Source organism: Carcharhinus amblyrhynchos, chromosome 9 (genome assembly GCF_965287045.1).
Source record: "Carcharhinus amblyrhynchos chromosome 9, sCarAmb.v2.hapA, whole genome shotgun sequence".
Lineage (NCBI taxonomy): Eukaryota > Metazoa > Chordata > Chondrichthyes > Carcharhiniformes > Carcharhinidae > Carcharhinus > Carcharhinus amblyrhynchos.
In genome coordinates, this window is record NC_137332.1 from 49,183,960 (window position 1) to 49,209,849 (window position 25,890).

General features: G+C 40.6%; 1 protein-coding gene across 2 annotated transcripts in view; it reads left to right on the forward strand.

The window, feature by feature from the left end:
* LOC145347780 (SERPINE1 mRNA-binding protein 1-like) overlaps positions 1-25,613 on the forward strand; it is a 46,776-nt gene extending 21,163 nt beyond the window's left edge. Inside the window, exons 3-9 of one of the 2 annotated variants that reach the window (XM_080195579.1) lie at positions 7,477-7,611; positions 8,052-8,135; positions 8,241-8,315; positions 10,977-11,157; positions 11,487-11,531; positions 13,993-14,169; positions 25,282-25,613. In XM_080195579.1, the coding sequence (XP_080051705.1) occupies positions 7,477-7,611; positions 8,052-8,135; positions 8,241-8,315; positions 10,977-11,157; positions 11,487-11,531; positions 13,993-14,169; positions 25,282-25,338 (754 nt within the window). In that variant the 3' untranslated portion in view covers positions 25,339-25,613. The remainder of the gene's footprint in view (positions 1-7,476; positions 7,612-8,051; positions 8,136-8,240; positions 8,316-10,976; positions 11,158-11,486; positions 11,532-13,992; positions 14,170-25,281) is intronic. The other variant, XM_080195580.1, reaches the window with a different exon arrangement.
* Positions 25,614-25,890: the final 277 nt, after the last annotated feature.

Below are 25,890 nucleotides of genomic sequence, written 5' to 3' on the forward strand. Positions count from 1 at the left end.
CCTATTCAAATAATCAATGTACAGGAGTAGGAAAAAGGCCGAGGAATGGCACTAAATCATAATGCCCATTTGGAGAGCCATGCAGACAGACATGAGCCAAATGATGGCCTCTTGCACTGTAACAATGCTATGGTCACCATGAAGATGAAACAAATATATTCCATTAACACTTAATTTTTTAAAAACATGATAATGAGTTGTCTTTTTAACAGTCAATATGCTTAATCAACAATTTCTTAATTATGGTAGCAATTCAGGATTACTTTCATCTTTGAAAATTAATAGCCATGGCTGCAGTGCCACCTTTTGAGCCTCTGTACATTTTATGCTTGTTACTGTGCACCTGTAAATGTATTTACTAGGATACAGTCAGAAAAACGCCCTGTTATACAGCTGGTTCCAGTGCTTTAGCTGAAGTCTGGTTGCTACACACTCTGCCATCACCTGGTTTCCAATTCTTTGCAAAAAGCAGAACTCCTTAAAAATATTAAATATTTCAACAACACCTGGTAGTATTTTTGGATCTATATCCAGGTAGTGTAACTAGTTTCCTATTTCCATCACTGGATTTATGATTGAGGCAGTGCAGGCATTGAGGTTTTATTAATGCTGCAGAATCAGATAACTGATCAGAACCACAGAGGTATAAGCACAGAAGGTCATTTAACTGTACAACAGAGCTATTTACTCCTTAGTTCCACTTCTCTGAACCCACAATTTTCATTGTACTTTTTTAATTCTTTAAATATTGGAATGATTATCTTCATAAGCTTATGCTGATACTCTTTTTAATCTGTTAAATGCAAACATCTGTTAGAAATAGTACTGTTTATTGATTTTAACCGTTGCTATTTGTTGTGATCTTTCTTCATTACACTCAGCACCACTCTAAACTTCACTTTGTCACCCTAATTGGCTTTGTTTTTAACATGTTATGACAATATATGTTCTTATCTCTGGCATTTGAATTCATGCTTCACCTTTTCTGTCATTGGCTGTCATTGTTTTTTGGTTTGATGAGATGCTGAATGTTGATTTGTCCTCAAATGTGACTCTCTTGGTTGGTCTTTTTGCTTTCCCCTAACTGTTCTTTTTACTAAAGTCTCTAAATATAAACCACAGTGCTCCATTGATCTGCCGTTTTTCATTTCAAGATCTATGTATTTATTGCAGCGTGGGATCTCCTCTCATGCCTCCTCTCATGGTGTAAAAGGAGGCTGTTTGACCCATCGAATCTACACCGACGCTTACTCTGCAACCCCACGTATTTGTTCTGCTAATCCCCTTAACCTATATATTTTAGGACATTAAGGAGTAATTTGGCATGGCCAGTCCACCTAATCTGCACATCTGTGAACTTGGAGGAAACTGGCACACCTGGTGGAAACCCATGGAGACACTGGGAGACCATGCAACTCCACACAGTCACCCAAAACTGAAATTGAACCTGGGTTGCTGGCGCTATGAGGCAGCAGTGCTAACCACCATGCCTCCCAAATTTTATTACTTAATTTTGTTTTGGGAGAATTCCAGACAAGTTGTTTTTCTGACTGTCCAATGGCTGGGAAAACGGGAGAATTTCCTGCCCGTTTTTTGGGTACTTACCTGAATGAATTTTTGAACTCTGCATCACAGATTCCTCGTAGTGATTCATGCTGAAAAGTGATGGGTTGAACATAACATAAGAAATAGGAGCAGGAGTAGGCCATCTAGCCCCTCAAGCCTGCCCCGCCATTCAATAAGATCATGGCTGATCTGAAGTGGCTCAGTTCCACTTACCCGCTTTCTCCCCATAACCCTTAATCCCCTTGCCTACCAAAAACCTATCTACCCGTGTCTTAAATATATTTAGCAAGGCAGCCTCCACCACTTCAACGGGCAGAGAATTCCAGAGATTCACCACCCTTTGAAGAAGTTCTTCCTCAACTCTGTTCTAAAGTGCCTCCTCCTCCTCCTCCTCCTCGTATCTTGAGGCTGTGCCCTCTAGTCCTGCTGTCCTTTCTGAGCGGGAAGAATCTCTCTACCTCTACCCTATCCATCCCCTTCATTATCTTATACGTCTCTATAAGATCCCCCCTCATACTTCTAAACTCCAACGAGTACAAGCCCAGTCTATTCAGCCTCTCTTCAACCCCCTCAACTCCAGTATCAGCCTAGTGAACCTCCTCTGCACTCCCTCCAAGGCCAAAATATCCTTGCACAAGTGTGGCGACCAAAACTGCACACAGTACTCCAGCTGCAGCCTCACCAGTGCCCTGTACAGTTGCAGCAAGATCTCCCTGCTTTTATATTCAATCCCCCTCGCTATGAAGGCCAGCATCCCATTTGCCTTCCTGATCACCTGCAGGCTGGGTTTTTGCAACTCATGCACAAGGACCAAAGAACAAAGAACAACACAGCACGGGAAACAGGCCCTTCGGCCCAACGAGCCCGCGCCGCCGTCCCACTGTCTCAGTGTCCTATTCATGATTTTAGTCTACGCCTAATGTGCCAGGATCAGGGAGGTCCAATTTAGGGACAATTTAGTACCCAACCAATCAGCCTAAAAGCACATCTTTGGGGATGTGGGAGGAAACCGGAGTACCCGGAGGAAACCCACGCAACCACGGGGAGAACGTGCAAACTCCCACAGACACAGGCCCAAATCCATGTGTCCGCACAGCAACAGAGATAGTCTGAGCTGTCATGTTGCCCTCGAGATGGTCCAGTTTAAGCACACTAACGACATGAAGCAATAGGCAACTCCCGAAGCAACGTCCAAGAGCAGCCCACTACAACCTGCCGCATGCATGCCCCTTGCTGGACTTAAATGCCTGTGGAGACAAAAAATTCATTATTAAACAGGCAAAGACTGTAACATCCCTGAGGCAAAACGTATTCCCAAGCCTACAATGTTTAGTAAGGCCTACTATATCCCCCTATATGTAGCCCGCTCATGTGGCTGTCTAAATGACTCTTAAACAACCCTAGCGTGCCTGCTTCCACCACCTTACTCGGCAGTGCATTCCACACCCCCACTACCCTTTGCGTGAAAAACTGCCCTCTAATATTTGTCTTATACCTAGCCCCCCTCGCCCTAAGCTCGTGACCCCTCGTTCTATCCATTTCTAATAACGGAAAAAGCTTACCACCATTTACTCTATCTATCCCCTTCATAATCTTATAAACCTCTATCAGATCCCCCCTCAGCCGACGTCTCTCAAGGGAAAACAGCCCAAGTTCATTCAATCTTTCCTCGTAAGACAGCCCTTCCATACCAGGCAGCATCCTGGTAAATCTCCTCTGCACTCTCTCCAGGATCTCTACATCCTTCCAGTAGTACGGCGACCAGAACTGGACGCAGTACTCCAAGTGAGGCCTAACCAACGTTCTATACAACTGCAACATCAGACTCCTACTCTTATATTCTATACCTCTTCCTATGAAGGCTAACATACCATACGCTTTCCTCATCACATTCTGCACCTGCACCGACACCTTCAGGGACTTGTGCACTTGCACCCCCAGGTCTCTCTGCGTATCTATACTCCGGATAGTTCTACCTTTTATCGTATAACTCCCCTCCACGTTATTCCGGCCAAAGTGCATCACCTCGCATTTCTCCGGATTAAATTCCATTTGCCATCTATCTGCCCAATCTACCAGCCTGTCTATGTCCTGTTGCATTGCCAGGCACTGCTCCTCAGTACCCGCCAATCCAACCATCTTAGTGTCATCAGCAAATTTGCTGATCACACCACCTACCCCCTCTTCCAAGTCATTAATATATACCACAAACAGAAGAGGTCCTAGTACCGAGCCCTGCGGCACACCACTGGTGACAGACCTCCAATTGGAAAAGGAGCCATCCACTACTACTCGCTGTCTCCTCCTCCCAAGCCAGTTCTCCACCCATCTACATACCTGGCCTTGTATCCCATGAGCCTTCACCTTCCCATGAGACCCTCAGGTCTCTCTGCACCATAGCATGCTGCAGCTTTTCTCCATTTAAATAGTAGTCCCTCCTCCTATTATTCCTACCAAAGTGGATAACCTCACACTTGCTAACATTGTATTCCATCTGCCAGGTCCTCACCCACTCGCTTAGCCTATCTAGATCCCTCTGCAGACTTTCTACATCCTCCGCACACTTTGCTTTTCCACTTATCTTTGTGTCATCAGCAAATTTCAACACCCTACACTCAGCTCCCTCCTCCAGATCATCTGTATAAATGGTAAGTAGCTGAGGCCCCAGCACCAATCCCTGGGGCATTCCACTAGCCACCAACTGCCAATCAGAATAGCATCCATTGATACCTATTCTCTGCCTCCTATTAGACAGCCAATCCTCTATCCACGCTAACACCTTACCCCCAACTCCATCCCCCCTAACCTTCTGTAACAACCTTTTGTGCGGCACCTTATCAAATGCCTTCTGAAAATCAAGAAACACCACATCCACCGGTTCCCCTCCGTCCACCGCACTAGTCACCTCCTCATAGAATTCCAATAAATTTGTCAGACACGACTTCCCTTAACGAATCCATGCTGCGTCTGCTCTATCGAACAATTCTTCTCAAGGTGCCTCGCTATTTCTTCTTTGACGGATTCAAGCATTTTTCCTACAACAGACGTTAAACCAACCGGCCTATAATTCCCTGCCTTTTGCCTGCTACCCTTCTTAAACAGCGGCGTAACAGTAGCCGTTTTCCAATCTTCCGGCACTTTCCCGGAAGCCAGTTGGTCCTATTCCTGCCCCAGAGGCTGGCAGCATAGTGCTGAGTGGGCCAGTGCACAGTTGCAGACTTATCAGTGTGGAGAATGGCGCAAACTTGCTGGCCCCGATTTCTGGTGTAGAGCTGATTACGCTAAAAATAAGCACCTGGGAGACTCATGAAAGGCAGTTGTCTCCTGGCCTGCTGACTTGCTCGAACAGCACAGCTGCAGCCCTTGCATTTATGTAGTAATTTCATCTGCTTTTTGCCATCCCTATTTTTTCATCATCTGTGGTGTCATCTGAAAGCACAGCATTTGTTTTCACAGGCTAATGATACCCAGCTCTACCTTGCCACCAAATCGCTCAGATCCTTGATTATTGATAAATTCTTAGACATACTATAACTATACTAGATAACAGCAGTTTTCTCCAGTTCAATATTGTCAGTCTCTGCTCTATCACATAGGGAAAAGACTTCTAGTTTAGAAAGGTCTGGCGTAGTGAGTGGCAATTGCAGTATAGAGCAATGTGATAAACCTTCAGGGTAATGCTGTGGGAGTTTGTCTTTCAACTGGTGGTATTAATTTTTATGAGTGGGGTGCTGTGTGCGTTGAAGAGGTCCAAAGCTTAACCTTGACAGCTTTGCTGGAGCAATTAAAATTGGAGATGCTCAAATCCAGAATTGAGTGCAAATGTTTCAATGGGTTATGGAGCTGGGGGAAATTGGATGGTGGTGGTGGGGAGTGTGTGGGGATTTTGCCAACAGTCCAGATTTTAAAGATCAAAAGATTTTAAAGATTTGCGTTGGGGATCTTCGTATTACAGGGTAATCAATATAATCATGGGGCATTGCTAGAGGGTAGAGAGAATTGGGTATATTAATTATAAGGAACTCTTTTTTTTTTCCCCAGAATTGACAAGTTGTAGAAAATGAAAATATAAAAGATTTTCAGGCAGCCTATGGAGAAGGAACTGGTAATCTGATAAATTGGAAGCTTGAGTTTGAACAAGGCCGACTAGGTTAGAGAGAGGAGGAAATCAGAGGCAGCGAACTTCAGGCAGTCAAGTTATCCAAGCAAGGGAGTAAACCAGACTATTAACAAAGCCATTGGATCAAATTATAAATCAAATTTTTGAACAGTGTGTCTTTAGACTTAAATTGCTACATGCTACAGGCACATTTGATGGTATATAGCTTCATGCAGTCATGAATGAAAAGGAATTGTTTTTTGCACCAACTGTCCTTAATTTTTGTAACCCTTCCTCGATGCCATCTGCAGACGTAAAAGGTGTTACAGCCAAATGTTGATGCTTAAAGTGTGTTCTTAGAGAATAAGCATTTACAATACATTTTGAAATGGAATGTTGTGGCCTTTGTCATTTAGTGTAGATACTAATCATTTGCAACATGTTTTTTGTAACTGAGCCAAATGACTGATTTTTAATAAATTCATAATAGATTACCTTCTAAATGATTCAGTGTTATGATTTGAGGGAGACTCACTTTTCAAACACCTAGTTACCAATTGAGAATTTCACCTCAATTTTGCATTTTAAACTAAAAATTACTGTAGAAGAATTAAACAAGTAATTCTAAAGTAAACCCTCATTCTTTAAACCCTTAAATCTTAACAGATTGCTTCCTGCTCTTATAATTCCAACTAAGATTTCCCCTATAGTTTTACAGGATTTTGAGGGTTCTTGCACTCAAGAACCAAAGGGGCTGCGTTTAGGAATTCACTTGATTCTCTTCAGTGTTTCAGCTATATTCTGAGATGTAAGATTTCTTGGGGTCCTTCCACTAGCATTTGGCCAAGTGACCCTCCATTTTCTAAGCATCACACAATTGTGGTCACCCCAACTGAAGTGTAGGCCACACTGATTTCTTGTTCAGTGACTCAAATCAGAAAACATCCTTGTTTTACATTTCTTTTTGTTACTGGTCTTGGCTTCAAGCTTTATCTGTCTGCATTTGAGAGAAAATACAGGTAAACCCAACACAGTGCCTCTCCTGAAATCTATGCCAAAGGCAGTCTGGCACCCTGGGATGTTCTAGATGGGGATCAGCTAACTAAATTAACCATGCCAAAACCTGTCCTTTGATCTGTATAAAATATATGGACACTTCATGAAGTTGCCGTATTTATCAGTTCCTTTCCAACCATTCTTTGATCTGTGGAATTACATGAGTACTTCACATCTCTAACATTGATGAGGAAATTCTCCTTGGACTTGTTGTCTTCAGTTACTCAGCTAAACAGGCCCACTGGCTGTTTTTTGGCTCTCGTACTGTTGGCTCTAAGTACACGTGGAAAAATCTTTGAGTAAATAATGTGGATGATCTAGCAACATCTGAACACGAGAATTTTGATTACCTTATGTTTATAAATCTAATCTGCTAAAAGTGCGAACAATATTCTTACAACATGTAAGTCATGCAATTAGACCTTTTCACGAGTCAGGATGAACTAATTAAGACAGTATTCCCACAGGCATAAAAAGGACAGCTTGTCATATTAAGATTAAAAATACGCAGTTCCCAGACCTACCCAAGAACTGTATCTTGGGAGGAGTTTGGTCTAATTTTTGCATTATTTTATGGAAGTTACTTTGCACCTTTTTAATCTAGCAATTTATTTACTGAAATTAATTTATTCAGCTATTTAAATTTGGATTTTGACTTTGTTGTTATGATGCACAAACTTTGGTGACAAATATTATGATGTCTATGTAGCAGTGGATAGTACATTCCTCTAGTCTAACTCATTGTTTTAATATAGTAGGCCTCTTGATCGTGACAGACCACCGCGCGGGCGTGGAAGGGGACGCGGCCGTGGACGTGGTATGGGAAGGAGTGATGGTTTTGACTCTCGTGGAAAACGTGAATTTGACAGACATAGTGGAAGCGACCGATCGTAAGTTGATATAACGATCAACTATTATGATTTTAAATCCTTACATTTGTTTTTTGTTAACCAGAAATGCTAATTTGAAAAACGTAAGATCTGACAGTAGCTATTAATATATTTAAAATATAATTTAATACAAAATATTAAAATTTTATAATTTAAAAAATTATTTAATATATTAAAATATTTTACCTTTTATATTCAAATAAAGATAAATGCATTTGCGTATGTAACTTTTATTTGAGTATCAAACTGAATTTTCAATTAAAAGGTTATCTATCGGAGATGATAATTCGTTGATTTGACACTTTGTTAGTTGGTATCTAAGGTCAGTTAAGTGAATTAATAGAGAATACTAATATTACAGGGTGCCTTTATTTGTAGAAATGCTAATGAGTCTTTAATTGAGTGGTTATGCACATACAGCAGATATATAGAGAGAATAGTTTCTCTTCCAGTGGCCTGAAACCAGAGGACAAACGAGGTGGCAGCGGATCACACAACTGGGGAACGGTAAAGGATGAACTTGGGTTAGTACAAGAACAGCTTGCTTCCTTTGTTCAGTCTTAAATGTAGCGATTTTTCTTTTGATTCTGAATGCTGCCTCTATAAACATTTTCTTTCTCCAACGATAGTGAACTTGACCAGTCGGCTGTTACTGAAGAGGCACCTGAAGGAGATGAACAACAAGTAGTTGACTCTGAGAACAAGTGAGTTTTTAGAACTGATGCAATTTCGAAATCTCCATCTAACAAAATCTCTTACCAAAATCTGTCACAGTAATCCCAGGAATAAGTAGAAATCTTAAGAATTACTAAAACCTAGTAGAAATGCAATCGTGCAGAAATCTTTCCTCGGAAGGCCCAGTACATAAAATTGAAAATTAAGCTTCAGCCTTGCGTGCGGTAGCATTGGTTCTATAGTTCAACTTTGCTGTCTTGTAATTCAGACGTTATCGCGCAAACTTGTTCGGAGCTTGAGGTCAGAAAACTTTCTAGAGTGAATTTACTTTAATGCAAATTATTGAGAATGGTTAGCTGCATATGGATAATCATGGATACTTTACTGGCTTATCTCTCCTCACCCAAATCTGGGAAAGATGAGAGAGAAACAAAGCAAATGCTGGGAGAAGATATGCAAAATAGATTTGCGTTGAATACCACCTGTAGAAGCATGGGGAACTTGGCTGGAAATGTTATCCAGTACAGCACAGGAACATGTGGCAATCAAAGGAGAGGATCTGAATCTGTCTTTCCATAAGGAAGCTGTTTACACAAGGTATATTTAACTGCTGAGTTAAGAGAATTAAGTAAGATGTGTAGGAAAACTAGAAAATGCAAGAAAATTAAGATCATGTTCATTTAACAACGAACCAGGAGGTGTAAATGGCCAAGAGGAGGAAAAGCGAAGTGAATAGTCTGTAGGATGCTAAGAAATGATGGCCATAGAACTCTTGAATCTAAAAAAAAGCTAAATGACAAAGGCACTTTTAAAACAAGTCAAATTTCAGTTAGATCAAAAGAAATAAACATTGATCAATTGTAAATGAAAATTGCCCAATAAAGTAATGCAGGCATATTTCCATAAAGTAAATGTGATGCAGTGAAATCTCTGCTTTCTTCTTCAGTGACAAAATTAAAAAATATAGGGCTAATGCAACAGATATTTGAGCTTATTGAAAAGAAATTAAGCATAGGGAGTGATTAGAATAGCCAAGAGGAGATTTGAAGAAAGTCTGGTGGGTAATGCAAAAGGACATAGTGCCAGTAAGCAAAATAATATAGGTTCAGATCCATGGGTCTTGGAATGCAGAAGGAAATAGTAAAAGCACTCAACAATCTTTCAAACATCTTTTAGATATGGATATTGTTCTACAGGACTGGAGGGATGCCGGTGAAAAGGGAGAAAGATAACCAGGCAGCCTAATGGGTCAGATTCTAGAGGCCTATTAAATACTCTTTTTTTAATTAAGGATGGCCAGTATGAATTTATAAAAGGCAAGTTATTGGCAATAAAATTGAGTGCTTTGATAAAAAAGAATGTACTTATGCTCTTGATAAGGTGCTGTTGAGGACTTAACTATATTAGAACGTGATGCGAGAGGGAATAGCAGCGTGGTTAGGAAGTTTATCATTGGACCAAAAATGGTTGAATTCAGAGAGAGGCAGTATAAACATGTCAGCATTGGACCTGCTGTGTTTCTCTGGATCGATATGGCATTTAAATGTAGGCAAAGCAGATCAAAAATTGCCAATGACATAAATTGGGAGTGTAGTTAATTTGAACATAGACAAACTACAGCCCAAACAGGCCCTTCGGCCCACAAATTGCGCCAATGATGTCCATGTCTACTAGGCTTACCTATAACCCTCAATCCTATTAAGTTCCATGTACTCATCCAGAAGTCTCTTGAAAGCCCCTATCGAATTTGCCTCCACCACCGATGGCGGGGCATCAATAAATGAGTAACATGGTCAGATTGATGTTGGAGAAAATTTAGTTTAGAAAATGTGATGTATTCTGGATGGAAAATTTAAGCTGTTTTATACGTTATATGATCATAAAGAATACAACCTTACATAAATACCTAAAAAAAAAGTTAATGAAGCTTTTCCTGAAAATAAATTGAGAAGCATGTTTTATTGGGCTTTACAAGAATACCAAAACTCAATGTTAAAGACAACAATTGGTTAGGTTGCAATGAATGCTAGTTTCTCCCTTTAGAGGAGAGAGGGTGCAGAAGAGATTGACCGTGACACAGGATTGTGAGGCTTTGTTAATGCAAAGCATGTGGACAACTTGGTGATCTTCTTATTTGAACGGTTGTTCAAAATAAAGTAAATTGTAGTAAAAAAAGTGTTTTTTGATGATCAGTGAGTCAGTAATTGGAAGACATACATTTAAGACCAGGAATATTACAGAGTTTTTGAAGAGGATTGAAATGTTGAACCGAAAGGGGCGGTGGAAGCCAAATCTGTATACTTTTAAAATTGTGGATAAATGCACAAAACAACTGATTTTTAAAAGTAGAGTTAAGGAATGGAATTGGTGGAGCGACATGGGTGTGATGAGACAAATAGGATCATGTTGTGCTATAAAATTGTTTCATATAAGGGACTAATGTGTTAAGGCATTTGGAGTAAAATGAGTTATTGTGAGCATCTTTGACTTAAAACAAAACAAAGTACTGAGACCATGCTTGGTGGTTTAAAATGGCCATTTTTGTAGAAACGCAAATATTTAAAGAACAAGGAGCTACAGGTTAGCCATAGCTAATTGATGTCAGTGCTCTACAGGGCCTATGCAAGCTAATCACAGAAATTTGCAGCTCTAATTCATGTTTATTGATTGCATCATGTGCTTAATAACAGGGAAAACGAAGTAGAAGAGGTTAAAGAAGAAGGTCCAAAGGAAATGACCTTGGATGAGTGGAAAGCCATGCAAGATAAAGAACGGGCAAAAGCTGAGTTTAATATCCGCAAGCCTAATGAGGGTTGTGATAGCAGTCAATGGAAAAAGGGCTTTGTTTTGCGCAAGCCTAAAACTGAGGAGGTAGGTGTAGCATAGCTGTATTTGTAGAATTAAATTGTCTTTTATTGAATAATGTTAAGTAGATATTCGTACAGTAAATTGTTTTATTTGAAGAAAATTGTATTTGCCATGCCTTGGTTTTACTTAGCTGATTTAGGAATCACAATGTCAGTTTGTTGAATTGGTAGCTGTGAAAACCACAGAACATGCAATATTTCTGAACTATGCATTAATTGTATGGTAAAAGGCAGGCATACAGTGTGTTCATTTATGTACAGTAGCTTGTTTTAAACATTTCTGTATATGTCAAAAATGTGTATTCATTTTTTAAATGTATCTTCATTTGCTAGAAACGTTTTGAAAGTGAAGCAGATGTCCATAACTTGGAATATACGGTAATGAATTTCCAAAACCTTTGTAACTTTTTCAGTTTTCCTTTTGTTGCTGGACTTGTCATATGTTGTGTCCCAATGATGGCTGGAATATTACAAGTCTGTCACTTTGCATATATGTTTATGTATTGGTTGAAATTCAGTAGAAAAGCCAGTTGGAGCTAAGTAAATACTGCATTCTAAAATATGCTAGTAGAAACTATTTTTCATTTCTACAAAACATGATCGTACGGAAAGAGCAGCGTTCAAACTTGTGCTGTAAACCCTTGAATCAGTATGTAGCACATAATGAATGGTTGGAGACTCATCCAGTGTTTTCATTTTGCTATGGGCAGGCTTATGTTTGAAAGCACTTATTAAACCTGGTAAAGCTCTCTGGGTTTGTCAGTATCTGTTGACGCTAAAAATGCTTATTTAAAGAAATTTTGGATTATCAGCATTACAATTGAACAGATCATCTCTTTTTGAAAGTTACTGCATTGTAAGCTGAATTCTGGCAAGCCTGTCTAATCATGAGTGGTATTTGGCGATGGCTTTTAATTGTACTTTCTTAAAATTGTGTTCTGAAATAAATTAGGCTCTCAGTTCAGTTTGTATGCATATATTTTTCAAATGCATAACTTCTGTAATTTTTAATTTCATATCATTCCCTCAAGAATGTGTTGGGAAAAGATAAATGGCAGCTGGTCAGTTAATATCACAACCTCCCTATATATCTTTTAAAGGCTATGTTGCTTTAAATTGAGGATGTTATGAAATATAAATGCAATCCTTTATAATCTGTATACTCCTTTAATCAGGTTCTGCCAATATAGCCTGTGGAGTTAAGGTACTGTACTACCTCACCGTTAGATGGCCTAACTGCTTCTGGACATCTGGAAACCCAATTTTTTAATGTCCGTGTCAATATGAAACTTAGCACAGCTCATCTCATCTCTTTAAGTTTTGAGTTTACAATGAAAACAGTAGTATTGGGATTTCCAGAACTGCGTTTGTTTTAATAGTTGGGTGTTAATCTTATAATTTTATCTGTTCACAGATTCTGAGAAGCACGTTCACTTTTAGGAGAAATACATTCATTTTAGAACTTCCATAGAATTTGTTTTTCATTTGACTACCAATATAGGTATTAGTCACAGCCCAGATTTATTTTATTTTTTGCTGCAGTGCCTGCATCTTTGATATCTATTAGCTTCATGTGGGGAAAAAAAAACTTAGTGACACCTTTTGGTAAATCCTCAAAAATATTTTGATTTAGAATTCAAGCTGCATTTAACAGGCATTAATACTTGCCATTTGATTCAAATTCCAATTTGATTACTGTGAAAAATGCATTTCCAGTCAGTTCGATCAGCTTTGCCACAATAATTGCTTCAGCTCCTGTGCTGAAAATGATATTGTTAACCATGCAATCCTGGTGCAAAATGATATGCCAAATAACTCTTATGTAGCCAAATTCTACTGGTATTTCAGAATTGGGTTTTTTTGGTCATTTTCCAGAGCCTTGAGCCAAATTGCTTCTGATAATTGAATTGCTCTGCTTGAAATGAGTGCCTCACTAAGCATATGCTCTGAGCTAGCTCTGGTCTTGCTGAATTTTTCCTCACTTGCATCCCAATCCCCAAACTCTCATAGTGAAGTATTGCCTTCAGCAACCTAATTGATCAACTAATAATTGTCTTTAAGTGCAATTTAAGTTCATTATGTTAAATTGAATATTTAAACTCTGCTCTAGATTATTATTCATTCTCGATGAATTTAATTGTGACCACAGATTAGTTATTACTTTATTGAAGTTGAGGCTATCTATCTCTTCATCCTCTTACACCACCACCACCACTCCCCCTTCCCCTTGCATTGAGATTTCCTAATGATTCCAAATGAGTAATTTAAACTTTTTCTTCAGTATGCTTTTAATAATGTAAACTATTTTCTTGGAAAATCCTATAGTTCTCAAAATCTGTCTTGAAGTATTTTGAATTAGAAATAAAATGAAATATAGGGAAATTGTTTTTAGACACTGCAGTTCCATGTTGTTTGTTCTCTTCACACAGCTTTAAGATTTGAAGGATCTTGTTTTTTGGAGCAGTCTGGATATACATGTCTTCTGGGCGAGTAGACAAAAATGTCCACATTCACAAGTAGGCTTAAATTAACACTGCAATAAAGTTACTGTGGAAATCCCTTAGCTGCCACACTCTAGCACCTGTTTGGGTACACTGAGGGAAAATTTAGCATGGCCAGTACACCTAATGAGCATGTCTTTTGAACTGTGGGAGGAAACTGGAGTAGCCATGGAGAGAATGTGCAGACTCTGCATAGACAGTGACCCAAGCTGGGAATCAAACCTGGGTTCCTGGCGGTGTGACACAGCAGTGGTAGCCACTGTGCCCCCTTTTCGTTTATTGATTTATTGAATTAACGCATTAAGGCTTGAAATATGAAATAAATTTAATTTTAATAGGTCTCTGCTGATGAATCTGGTTTGGAACATCACTTCCGCAAACCAGCCAATGATATAACCTCCCAGCTGGAAATCAATTTTGGTGATTTGGGACGTCCTGGCCGTGGTGGCAGAGGAGGTCGAGGTGGTCGTGGACGTGGTGGCGGCAGGAGCATCCGTGGAATGAGGCCTGATAAGGTATCAACTGCACCTCAGTGTATCATTGAATGGGAATGGTACTGTTCACTAAGTGTTAACAACTGGGCTGCAAACACAAGCGTTGCTAATAATGGTTAATAGCATTGTCCAAAATTGCACCAAACTGTAGAGATCAGAAGGAATTGGTTTTTTATAGTGGTTTTATGCAGAGTTTACTTCAATCAAGAGAGCATTTGGCATGGTGACATTGGCTTTAGTGAATTGGACTGAGGAAATAAAATCTGAGCTATAGTTTCTGCTGTTGATCATGATTCAGTGAAATTTGCTGGAATGTGCTCATAAATGGTTATCTGGTAAGACAAGGGAGGCAGTGGTGACTTCTGTGACCCAAGTGCTGCACATTCTTGTCTAAGTTCACACGTGAGTAGTTGTTAGGTTAAATACCAGTGCTATCGTCTGAAGTGTGAGTCAGCTCCTTTTGGTGAGATGGAATGAAACAACTATTCATCAGATCTTTAGTGTTTTCTCAAGCTGAATGGCTAGAACCAGGAATCTGACCTCCATTAGAGATTTGTGACAGAAGAATGTGGGTTCAATTTCTACACAGTGCTTCAGCATATAATCTCAGCTGAAAAAGTAAAAATAGTCTGCCAGTGCAGCACTATCTTTTGAGTGCAGTATTAAACATTGCAGCTGGATGTGGAAGATCCCATCACACTACTCTAAGAGGAGCAGGCGAGTTCTCTGTGTCAGGCCCATAACTGGCCATTACCTTATTGCAGTCAAGATGTTGTGTTTGCAGATTGACCACTACATTTCCTTACATTTCAACAATGACTGCAGTTCAAAAGTATTCCATTCTCTGCAAAAGCAATTACAGGAAGTTAGCTTGGATTTGATAAGTCAAATGGCCTACTGCATTCTAGTCAAAAAAAAAACTCCAAGTTATGGTTGGACTGTTGCTTAAATATTATGGATTAGTTGGCATGAAATGTGATTGCAGATATCAATCAATTTTTTTAAGTTAGAATAAGTAGTTGTCTTTGGTGTTAGGTGGTAGAGTGATAATTATGTTTCTTCGCAAGTGCAAGTTTAAATCTAATAAAATCCCAAACCATTTAGGTGGCTGAAGTAAGTTGGTGCTATTTTAAGAAGAGCTTAGCAGCTAAATTTTTTGCAATGGCCTTGCAAAGCAGAAATTTACATTTTGGCATGTTGAGGGCCTACAAGTTCATGATCACATCCCTCATTTCTTTCACTGATAAACAGCAGTGGCTACAGATAAAGTGATCATGTAGCTGCACCAAAGTAGAAACGAGCCCCACGCCATGATTTGATAACAAATATATACCTGCTTTATTGGCCTGTCAGATGGCTGCAGCTGCTATCCCATTAATATAGAACTAAAGAATGCAGCTTAAAAATAAAGACTCTCATTAAAGACAGAGTTGAGTATTTTTTTGAGGACCCTAAGTCTGTGAAGGCTTCTTCCTCAGTGAATAGTGGTGGCAGGATCGTTGTATATTTTTAGGCAGGGTAGATTGATTATTGACTAACAAAGCTACCAGAGTTAGGCAGGAATGTAGAGCTGATATCATAATCATACCGACCATGATCTTATTGAATGGTGATGCAGGCTCAAGGGGCCGAATTAGTATGTTTGCATTTCTCTTCATTGTTTGATCTGTGTTGCTGTTAGAGATGGGTTTGTTTAAAAGCAATACAAGGCTCTGTCAGGATATTTTGTTTGAACTTCAGTCATCACTATTATTTAAATCAGTGACAAGTATGCTCTTTTGGTCTTATTTATGTTAGGGCATGCCCCTTTAAGAAAGCAGATCAGGTGTCCTGGGATGTGAATTCTTCCCTGGGTGGAATTTACCTGGTCAGTCTTGACTGATTGTGTGCTGGAGAGCAGACGTGTTAATAGTTCCAGTTAGTTTGCTCCCACTTGCCTTGTAGTCTTAGTCTCTATATCAGATCTTGCACTGGTGATGAAGCTGAGTCATGGCCCGCAGACTATGTCTCATTCTTGATTCTTTAGAATAGAGGGAGATTGACATAATCTTGAACTCCGAAATGGTGCGAATGCCGAGGTACTGAGATAGACGCGAGGGAACAGGCTTTGGGCATTGAGGGAAGCAGCAGCGAGTGAATTTGGACCGCATTCAAGAGGTACTTGCTGGGATGGGCTGACAGTGTCGCAAGGGGGTGCAAGCCACAGTCAAAGGCCAAGAAAAGAAGAGATTTCTCCACGGGGAGCACCAAGGCTGTTGTGGGGGAAACGATTGCGAGGGGACTTGGACTATATCTGACGGGTAGAATAAGAGGGCACAGTCGGTAAGGGAGTGGCAACGCGAAGGTGGAAATATCTACCGCCAGCAGGAAAAGAAAATGGTGGGGCAGTGGGGGCTTTCAAAAAGACATGATGAGCTGAATGCTATTCATGGAGGGTTTCCACTCTTATTTAAAAGTCGATAAGGTACATGAAGAACTCTCAGTAGCAGTTCTCTTAAGTACTATTGGGAGTAAAATATTCACAGCGTTAAGAAGCCTCATGCAACCTGAGAATCATGCAGAGTTGTGCAAAGTACTATGGAATCATTATGCCCCAAAGCCACTTGCGATAGCAGAATGTTTCTGGTTTTGTAAGAATATAATTGGAAAGAGAATCCATCACACAATTTGTGGCAGAGCTAACCAGAGGCCGTGCACTCTGAATTTGAATTTGGCAGATTCCTGCAGGATGCTTTGTGGGACTGTTTGGTGTGTGGACTCCACAACTAAGTGATACTGACGCTGCTAACAGAAGAGAGTTTAGATTTTGAACGGGCTTTTCAGGTAGCTGCTATGGAATTGGCTGCAGTTGGGTGTCGGTGCCCGAGTGTACAAAATAGCCAAAGCACAACAGAATGTGGTGTCGGCCATTGAATATCACTTTTGTGGCAAGCCGAGCCACAGTGAGTCCACATGATAGACTTGCGAGGCCCACTGCCGTTGGTGAAGCCCAATTGCCCAACATTGTGTGGTGCAACTGGAAGAGGAAAAGGGGAGTCGGAGAGAGATGAACTTGAAGACTAGCTACAAGATGCGTGCCACCAGCTAAGAGGAGGATGTGGAGTCCGCTGAATCTGTGGAGGAGGTAGAAGAACCCAAGTGGACAGACTTCTAATTGAACATGTTATTGGTTTGAGGAGAAGCTGACAGATTTTGGGTCCTTCTCAAGGTGGAAAGGAAGATACTCAAAATGGAAGTAGATACAAGGGCAACGATACCACTGATTCAGGACTCGATATATGGAGACAAGTTGAAAACACTATTGTTAACATTTTCCAATATCACCATGTGTACTTACGTGGAGGAACCAAGTGGTGTCAAATGTATGGGTGAATGTACAACTGAAGGATTAGTGTGTGGAGCTGCCAGTGCATGTGGTCAAGGGCCACCCCACCTTGTTTGGACGCTTCTGGCTGCAGAAACTGAAATTAAACTGGCGCGTAATAAATAAGCTGTCCGATACGAGAACTAGTTCACAGGATGTCCTGGAAAAATAAAAAGACGTGTTCAGGGGGAACGTGGGTGAGATAAAAGGGGTCAAGATTAAAATTGAACTAAAGTCAGAGATTCGTCAGGGAATCTGAAGGCCCATTCGGTGCCATGTTATTTGGCTGAGGTGGAGGCCGATTAGAACGGCAGTTGAGCATGGAGGTGTGGGAACACTATGACATGCTTCAAAAGATTAGTCATAGCATGAATCAATTCCATCCTCCCAGATTGCCTGGAGCCACTACACTTCACCTGCTGCTGCAGTAGGTCTACAGCAGGTGCCATCTCCCTGGCCTTGCACTCAACTGTGATATACCTATGTCAGACTCCTGTATGTTGACTACAGCTCAGCCTTCAACACCATTATTCCTACACAACTCATCTCCAAACTCCATGGCCTGAGGCTCGAACCCCCTGTCTATAATTGGGTTAGGAAGTAACCCATAGACTGCAATCAGTAAGGGTAGGCAACAACACCTCCAGGGTCATCATAGCCCCTTACAATACACATTATACACCTATAACTGTTTAGCCAAATCCCCTTCCAGTTCGATTTTCAAGTTTGCTGATACCAACACATTGGGTTAGATCTCAAACAATGGAGTACAGGAAAGAGATAAAGAATCTGAACGGGTGCAATGACAGTAATCTGTTCCTCAATGTCAGCAAAATGAAGGAAATAGTCATTGGCTTTAGGAAGCGTAGAGGACGATATGCCTCTGTCTACGTCAGCGGGGAAAAAGTGGAAATGGTCGAGAGCTTCTAATTTCTAGGTGTCTGAATCACCAATGACCTGTCCTGGTCCCTCCACACCAATGCTATAGTTAAGAAAGCCCCCCCGACGCGTTTGCTTTGTCATTTGGCATGTCCATTACGACTCATCAACTTCTACAGATGCACCATAGAAAGCATTCTTGTTATATCACAGCTTGATATGGCACCTGTTCTGTTCAAGACCACAAAAAATTATAGAGGATCGTGAACGAAGCTTATCCGTCATGCAAAGCAGCCACCATAGTCAATGACCTTGAACATACCCTCCTCCATCTGGAAAAAGATACAAAAGTTTGATGACACGTACCATTTGACTCAAGAACAGCTTTTTCCCTGCTGCCATCAGACTTCTGAATGGGCCTACCTTGTATTAAGTTGATCTTTCTCTACTATGACTAACTATGACTGTAACACTACATTCTGCAATTTTTTTCCTCTCTGCAGTATGCTTTGTCTGAAGTGTGCAAAAAAAAAAATTTTCCCTGTATAACGTGACAAATTGAATATATAAAAAAAATGAATGGGCTACCCCAGTTATGCCAATTTTGAAGACAGATGGCATGGTGAGAATCTGTAGCGATTCCAAAGTAACCACCAACCCAGCACTGCAGGTCAATACCCATTTCCTCGTATTGCAGACCTGTTTAGTTGATTGGCCCATGGAAGAAATTTGGCAAAATGGACTTGTCTCAGGCCTATCTCCAAATGAGGATCATGGAAGAGTCCCACGCACCCCTGACAATAATTCATTGGGCATTTTTCAGCTATGAGTGTCTTCCTTTTGGCAACATGTTGGCATTGGCCATTTTCCAAAGTGCAGTGAATCAAATTCCCAAGTGGGTTAACTGGGGTCCAGTGTTATCTGCGTCTGATATTTTGCTGACAGTCTCCATCAAGGAGGAGCATTGGAGAACTTTGAAGAGACAGTTGGAAATTTGGAGGAGCAAGGCCTGCAGGTAAAGAAAGAAAAATGCAAATGCTTTAGCATTTCCATTGCATATCATGCCGTGTCATTGATAGTGGGCAACTACACAAGGCATCTAGAAAATGGATGCCATTTTGGAAACTAGACCAGCGCATGTCTTGCAATTGCAATCGTTCCTGGGATTGATAAATTATTATGGCAATGCCTTGCCAGATCTGGCCACCATACTGAAACCTTTACACCAACTGCTTGGTAAAGGCTGACCATGGAAATGGACCCCAAGGTGTGAAAAGGCTTATTGGCAAGTTAAACATGTCTAATGAAGGTCAAAAGTGCGACCCCATTTTGACTCACAGTTGCCATTATAATTAGCCTGCGATGCCTTGCCTAATGGGGTTAGCAGTGTATTCCATATGTAACATGTATTGCCCAATGAAGAAGGTCTTTGACAAAAAGAGAAATATGCCCAAGTCAAGAAAGGGGTTAAGTATCGTATTTGGGGTGGAGAAATTCTCCTGTTTCCTTTTTGGCCCATACACCAGAATGCCTCTTACGAAGGGTAATCCTGACTCAACGTTGGCTCTATTCTCTCTCCTCTAATGTCAGATCTGCTGAGATTTTCCAGCATTTTCTGTTTTTGTTTCAGATTCCAGCATCAGCAGCATTTTGCCTTTACTGGAATACCATCAATGGCAGCAGTATGTTTATAATAACAGGTGCCATTTTTATCAGCAAACTCATATGACCTACTGAGCAGACAACCCGAACAACATGGTAATGTAGATGCTCTTTCAAGGCTGTGTTTCCTTGGAGTAACATATGTTCCTGATTGGCATTTGAAAATTGTACTTTCGCCGGTATCAGCAGCCCAAGTACGAAACGCCACAAGAAACGACTGAGTCTTAAGTCAACCAGCGAATTTAGTCACGCAAGGGAAGACTATTCAGCCTGATCTGTATCTCTACCTGTCCAGGAAGTGGGAGTTGTCGTAACGGATGGATGTCCTTTGTTGCATGAGAGAGTGGTCTACCACGTTACGAAGAACGGTGCTGGATCAAGTGCGCCAAAGCCATCCGAGTGATGCGAGCAAAAGAGATTGCCAGGAGCGACTTTTGTTGACCAAGCGTTGACTCCCAGATCAAGCAGAGGACAGGCATTTGTGAATCTTGCGCTGTTCTGCAGAAAGCACCATCCTTGATGCCCCTTCACCCATGGGAATATCTTGGAGCTCCTTGGCTAAGGATCCATGTAGATTTTGCAGGTCTGGTAGAAGAAAAAATGCTATTGGTGCTAGTCGATGCCCACTCAAAATGGCTAGAAGTCGCTATTATGAAGTCTTGTGTTCACAGAGATGCCAATTGACTCGAAGTTGTTTGGTTGATATGGAAGTTCTGATCAAGTGAGTGACGATGGACCATAGTTTGTGGCAAAGTGGTTCGAGGACTAGCTTGACCACCAAGGAATCTGCCAGGTGAAGTGGGCTCCATAGCACCCTGCGACAAAAGGCCAGGCTGAAAGGCTTGTCCAGATCTTAAAACTGGCACTTAGATTTTCCCAAGGGAAGGGATCCCTTGGAAGACAAGTGAATTGATTCTTAAGTACATATTACAACACTCCTTGTGTAATGATCCAGTGTTCCCTGGTGTCTTTGATGTTTGGCACAAATTGAGGACCACTTTTGACCCGATTGCCAGACGAGACAAGAAGAACCAGAAGGGGAAGTTGAGGAAGGGAGAAGCCATATTAGCAAGGCGCCTACATGGCAGATAAGAAATGGGTTCCCGTGACAGTGGTGGCTCAGACAGGACCAGTGCCTTACACCGTATAGATCCTGGACACAGGGATCAAGAAGAGGTGCTGATGGCAGCTGCACATCATAGCAGGAAAGTCCTTCCTGATCTGAAATTGAGGAACTGGAGGAAGCAGATAGCGATAGTTCTGGCCAGAGAGGAAATGTTGGCAGAAGCTACTAACGGCAAAAACCAGGCTGAGGAAGGTTGAGAGCTTCAGAAAATTCAGGGAAGAATGCCCAAGCAGACTCCATAGGTGACTAGACAGTCATCCAGGAGCAATTGTCTTCTAGATAGACTGATTGTTAGTGTAGACATTTTAAGTGGACGTTGATAGTGCCATTCACAGTTGATCATGTTTTTGTATAGAGTTGAATTGTGCATTTATATAATTTGTGATAAAGTATATATGTTGTTTGGGGGAGGGGGGGGAGGTGATTGAAGTAAAGGGGGGAGGAATGTTATGTATTTTGAGGCTCCTTTAAGCATGCGAGTTAGGTGACCTGAGACTTGTGCTGACTGTTAGGGAATGGATGTGTTAATAAACAGTCCCAGTTAGTTTATTCCCACTTACTCTCTCTTGTTTTTGAAAAGCCGAAAGTTACAAGCCTTAACTTTCTGTTTAAGGCAATGCAATTTAGAAAGCAGTTAATGCAAGTAGAGTTGGTTAACACTGTATCCTTTTGCCTCAAGTAAATCGGTGTCAAATCCAATTAATGACATAAACAGCAAGCAAGTCAATAGGCAAGTTAAAACTTAATTCTTCAAATGTGCCACAAGTCTGGTTCAGGAAGTACAGCATGTCAGAAACATAGAACATTACAGCACAGTACAGGCCCTTCGGCTCTCAGTGTTGTACAGGGTACTGGTGAGGCCGCAGCTGGAGTACTGTGTGCAGTTTTGGTCGCCGCACTTGCGGAAGGATATATTGGCCTTGGAGGCAGTGCAGAGGAGGTTCACCAGGCTGATACCAGAGATGAGGGGATTGGACTATGAAGAGAGACTAAATAGACTAGATCTGTACTCGTTGGAGTTTAGAAGGATGAGGGGGGATCTTATAGAGATGTATAAGATAATGAAGGAGATGGATAGGGTAGAAGTAGAAAGATTCTTCCTGCTTAGAAAGGATAGCAGGACTAGAGGACACAGCCTCAAGATAAGGGGGGGGTGCGGTGCAGTTTAGATCAGAGTTGACGAGGAACTTCTTCACTCAAAAAGGGTGGTGAATCTCTGGAATTCTCTGCCTGTTGAAGTGGTGGAGGCTACCTCGCTAAATATATTTAAGTCACGGGTAGATAGGTTTTTGATAGACAGGGGAATTAAGGGTTATGGAGAGAAAGCGGGAGAGTGGAACTGATCCACTTCAGATCAGCCATGATCTTATTGAATGATGATGGGGCAGGCTTGAAGGGCTAGATGGCCTACTCCTCCTATTTCTTATGTTCTTATGTTGTGCCGAGCTATGTCCAATCCCAAAATCAAGCTATCCCCTCCCTATCATTCTGATGTGCTCCATGTGCCTATCCAACAACTGCTTGAAAGTTCCTAAAGTGTCCAATTCCACTATCACAGCAGGCAGTCTATTCCACACCCCAACCACTGTGAGTAAAGAATCTACCTCGGACATACCTCCTGTATCTCCCACCATGAACCTTATAGTTATGTCCTAGTAACAGCTACATCCACCTGAGGAAGTAGTCTCTGCACGTCCACTCTATCTATCCTCCTCAACATCTTATAAACCTCTATTAAGTAGCCTCTCTCCTCTGCTCCAAAGAGAAAAGCCTCAGCTCCCTCAACCTTTCCTCATAAGACCTACCCTCCAAACCAAGCAGCATCCTGGTAAATCTCCTCTGCACTCTTTCCGATGCTTCCACATCCTCCTCATAATGAGGTGACCAGAACTGAACACAATATTCCAAATGTGGTCTCACCAATGTCGAGTATAGTTGCAGCATAACCTCACGGCTCTTAAACTCAAACCTCCTGTTAATGAACGCTAACACACTATAAGCCTTCTTCACAGCTCTATCCACTTGAGTGGCAACCTTCAGAGATCTGTGGATATGAACCTCAAGATCTCTCTGTTCCTCCATCTTCCTTAGAACCCTGCCGTTGACCCTGTAATCTGCATTCAAGTTTGCCTTCCAAAATGAATAACCTCACACTTACACATGTTGGTATGGTCAGAGATTATAAGGAACTCTTAATTAGCTACTAAGAAGCATTGTCTGGCAGGGCAAGGAGAGTTTTATCTTCCAGATGCGCTGGTTCTAATAGTTTTGATGCTGCCATGTTATGTTAAACGGGGCATTTCTTTATTTCTGGAATGTAACATTCTTTTAACTTCCAGCAGAAAGTTTAAGGGGACGTCAATACTTTTGTACTTTACATTAGATTGCGTTGTCTGAGCTTTCAAATTCGAGAGTTGCTGACGGAGATACAGTTTACGCTGTAAATGACATTGCTGAAAATTGGAGAAAATTGTTTAAAAAGGATGGGATGTTTTGTAGCTAAAGGAGACTTTCAAATCCAGGATCTGGAGTAAAGTCAGCCTAAGTGAAACAAAGAGGCAGTCATTTTAACTGCAGCTGGCCTATTTCTCATTTCTCCACCTATAATTTTCTAGGTTGAGAAATAGGCCAGCTGCACTTAAAATGACTGCCTTTTTGTTTCACCTGTTTAGACTGATTTTAATCCAGATCCTGGATGTGAAAGTCTCCTTTAGCTGTAAAACATCCTATGAAATGAGCATCAGTCTAGTTCATGATATCGTTAATTTAGTACTAAAATTGTACTTTCAAAATTAAAAAAAAGGGATTGCTAGTGAGTGAAATGGAATGTTGCACTGGTCAAGCATGGGCTACTCTTAAAATGTGGTCGGGACCTTTATTGGGACTGTATAGGAGAATTATTCAATACTTAGCGTGACATTGAATGCACGCAATAAAACATTTTCATTTGCTCGTACTGATCCTTGATTGTATGAACATAGAGTTGAAGTTGAGCTTGAATGGTTAATTTGATGAGCATGAAGTTTTTTGATTTTAAGGCATGTTATGCTTTTGAATATGTACTGAGCTTGTTTATTAATTGAGGTGCAAATGTCCTTTACATTCTTAACATCTCAATTGACGTTCAATGCACAGGAAAGCTATTCTTGTATTGGTGCTCAGTGACACATTTTCTGAGATTTTTGTTTTTATCTCTGAAACTTGCAAGAATTTCCGTTTTGTCAGCAGGAGCATTGTTCACTTGACTTACTGATTACTTGTATTTATATAATGCCTTTTACAACTACTGGGTATCACAAAGTGCTTTACAACAAATTGTCCTTGAGGGCAATTTGGGATGAGCAGTAAATGCTGGCCTGGCGGTGATGCCCCATCCCATTAATTAATTTTTTTAAAAGTACTTTTTTTGAAGTGTTGCAATCACTTGTAATGCAGGGAACATAAACTGCTATTTTGTACACAACAAACTCCCTCAAATAGCAATGTGGTAATGACCAGCAAATCTATCCTTGTGATATTGATTGAGGGGCACATTGATCAAGACACTAAGGTTAACTCTCCTGTTTTAACACTTAAAATGCCAAAATTGCATCATTAATTATTTTCTTGGGTTGAAGAGTTTTAAAAAAATAAATATTTGAATTAAGCAACAGATAGTAGAAAGAGTTTTCATTAAAATATGTAAATCAGTAAACAGTGATTTGACTTTCAAGGTGAACTTGCAAATATTCAGATCTAGTATCTTTTGAGTACTAGGCTCCATGAACCTGGTTGATATAATGTTTTCATTACTATAATCTCCTTTGAATATTACTGTAGAAGCAAGTTTTATTTCATCTAGTTACTGTAATCCAAACTGATTTGGTACAAAGTTGTTAGCGATATTCTATAAACTCTTGTTGATTCCCTCAAGTTCTTGGTATGATACTTGCAATGAAATGAACTGTTCAGATTTACTAAATAATGCACTGGAAGTCTGGATGACTGCAAATTGCATTTAGTGTTTGTTACTTAAATAGTGTCACTGAAGTCATGTTTTGTAATACTAGTTTTGTTTCACACCTATTGAGTTTTCTGATCAAATTTCTTTTTCATTTTACAGTCTAGCATCTCCGTTCCAAATGTTGACGACCCAGAAGCTTTCCCAGCTCTGGCCTAAGTGGATGTTGTCAGCCTGGCCTGAAGTCCTCGGTGGGCCCCCTTCTATGAGGCTTGCATGCTTAAGGAACCCTTCTCAACTATATTAACAGAAAAATGGAAAAAAAGACTGTCATCCATGCCATTCATACCTACAAACTGTCCACAAGGAATTGTAGAAATGGACTTCTCTTGCTACACAGAAGCAACAAATATTGGTAGCTGGTTTTATATCCACAATAAAGTTAATGGTAGCAGAGGAAAAAAGCTGTTTTCATAATAAATTTTCAGAAATTATTCATTCTTCATGGATTGATACTTTTTTGTATTGCTGCTTGAAAATGATGCATTTCCAAGCTTGAAATATAGGTGTGAAGAGTGTGTATCAATGAATTCCAGTAGGGTGGTTTATTTCAATGCGTTTAGAATCATCTTGCCTTTATCAGGTGAATTCTCCTAATGCAATTTAGAATGCTGCTGATCTGTTACTCACTTGGTGCAATAAGCTTCAAAGAAATGCACCCCTGTTTAAGAATGGAAAAAGTACTACCTGTCTTAGATTTTTCTGCGAAGA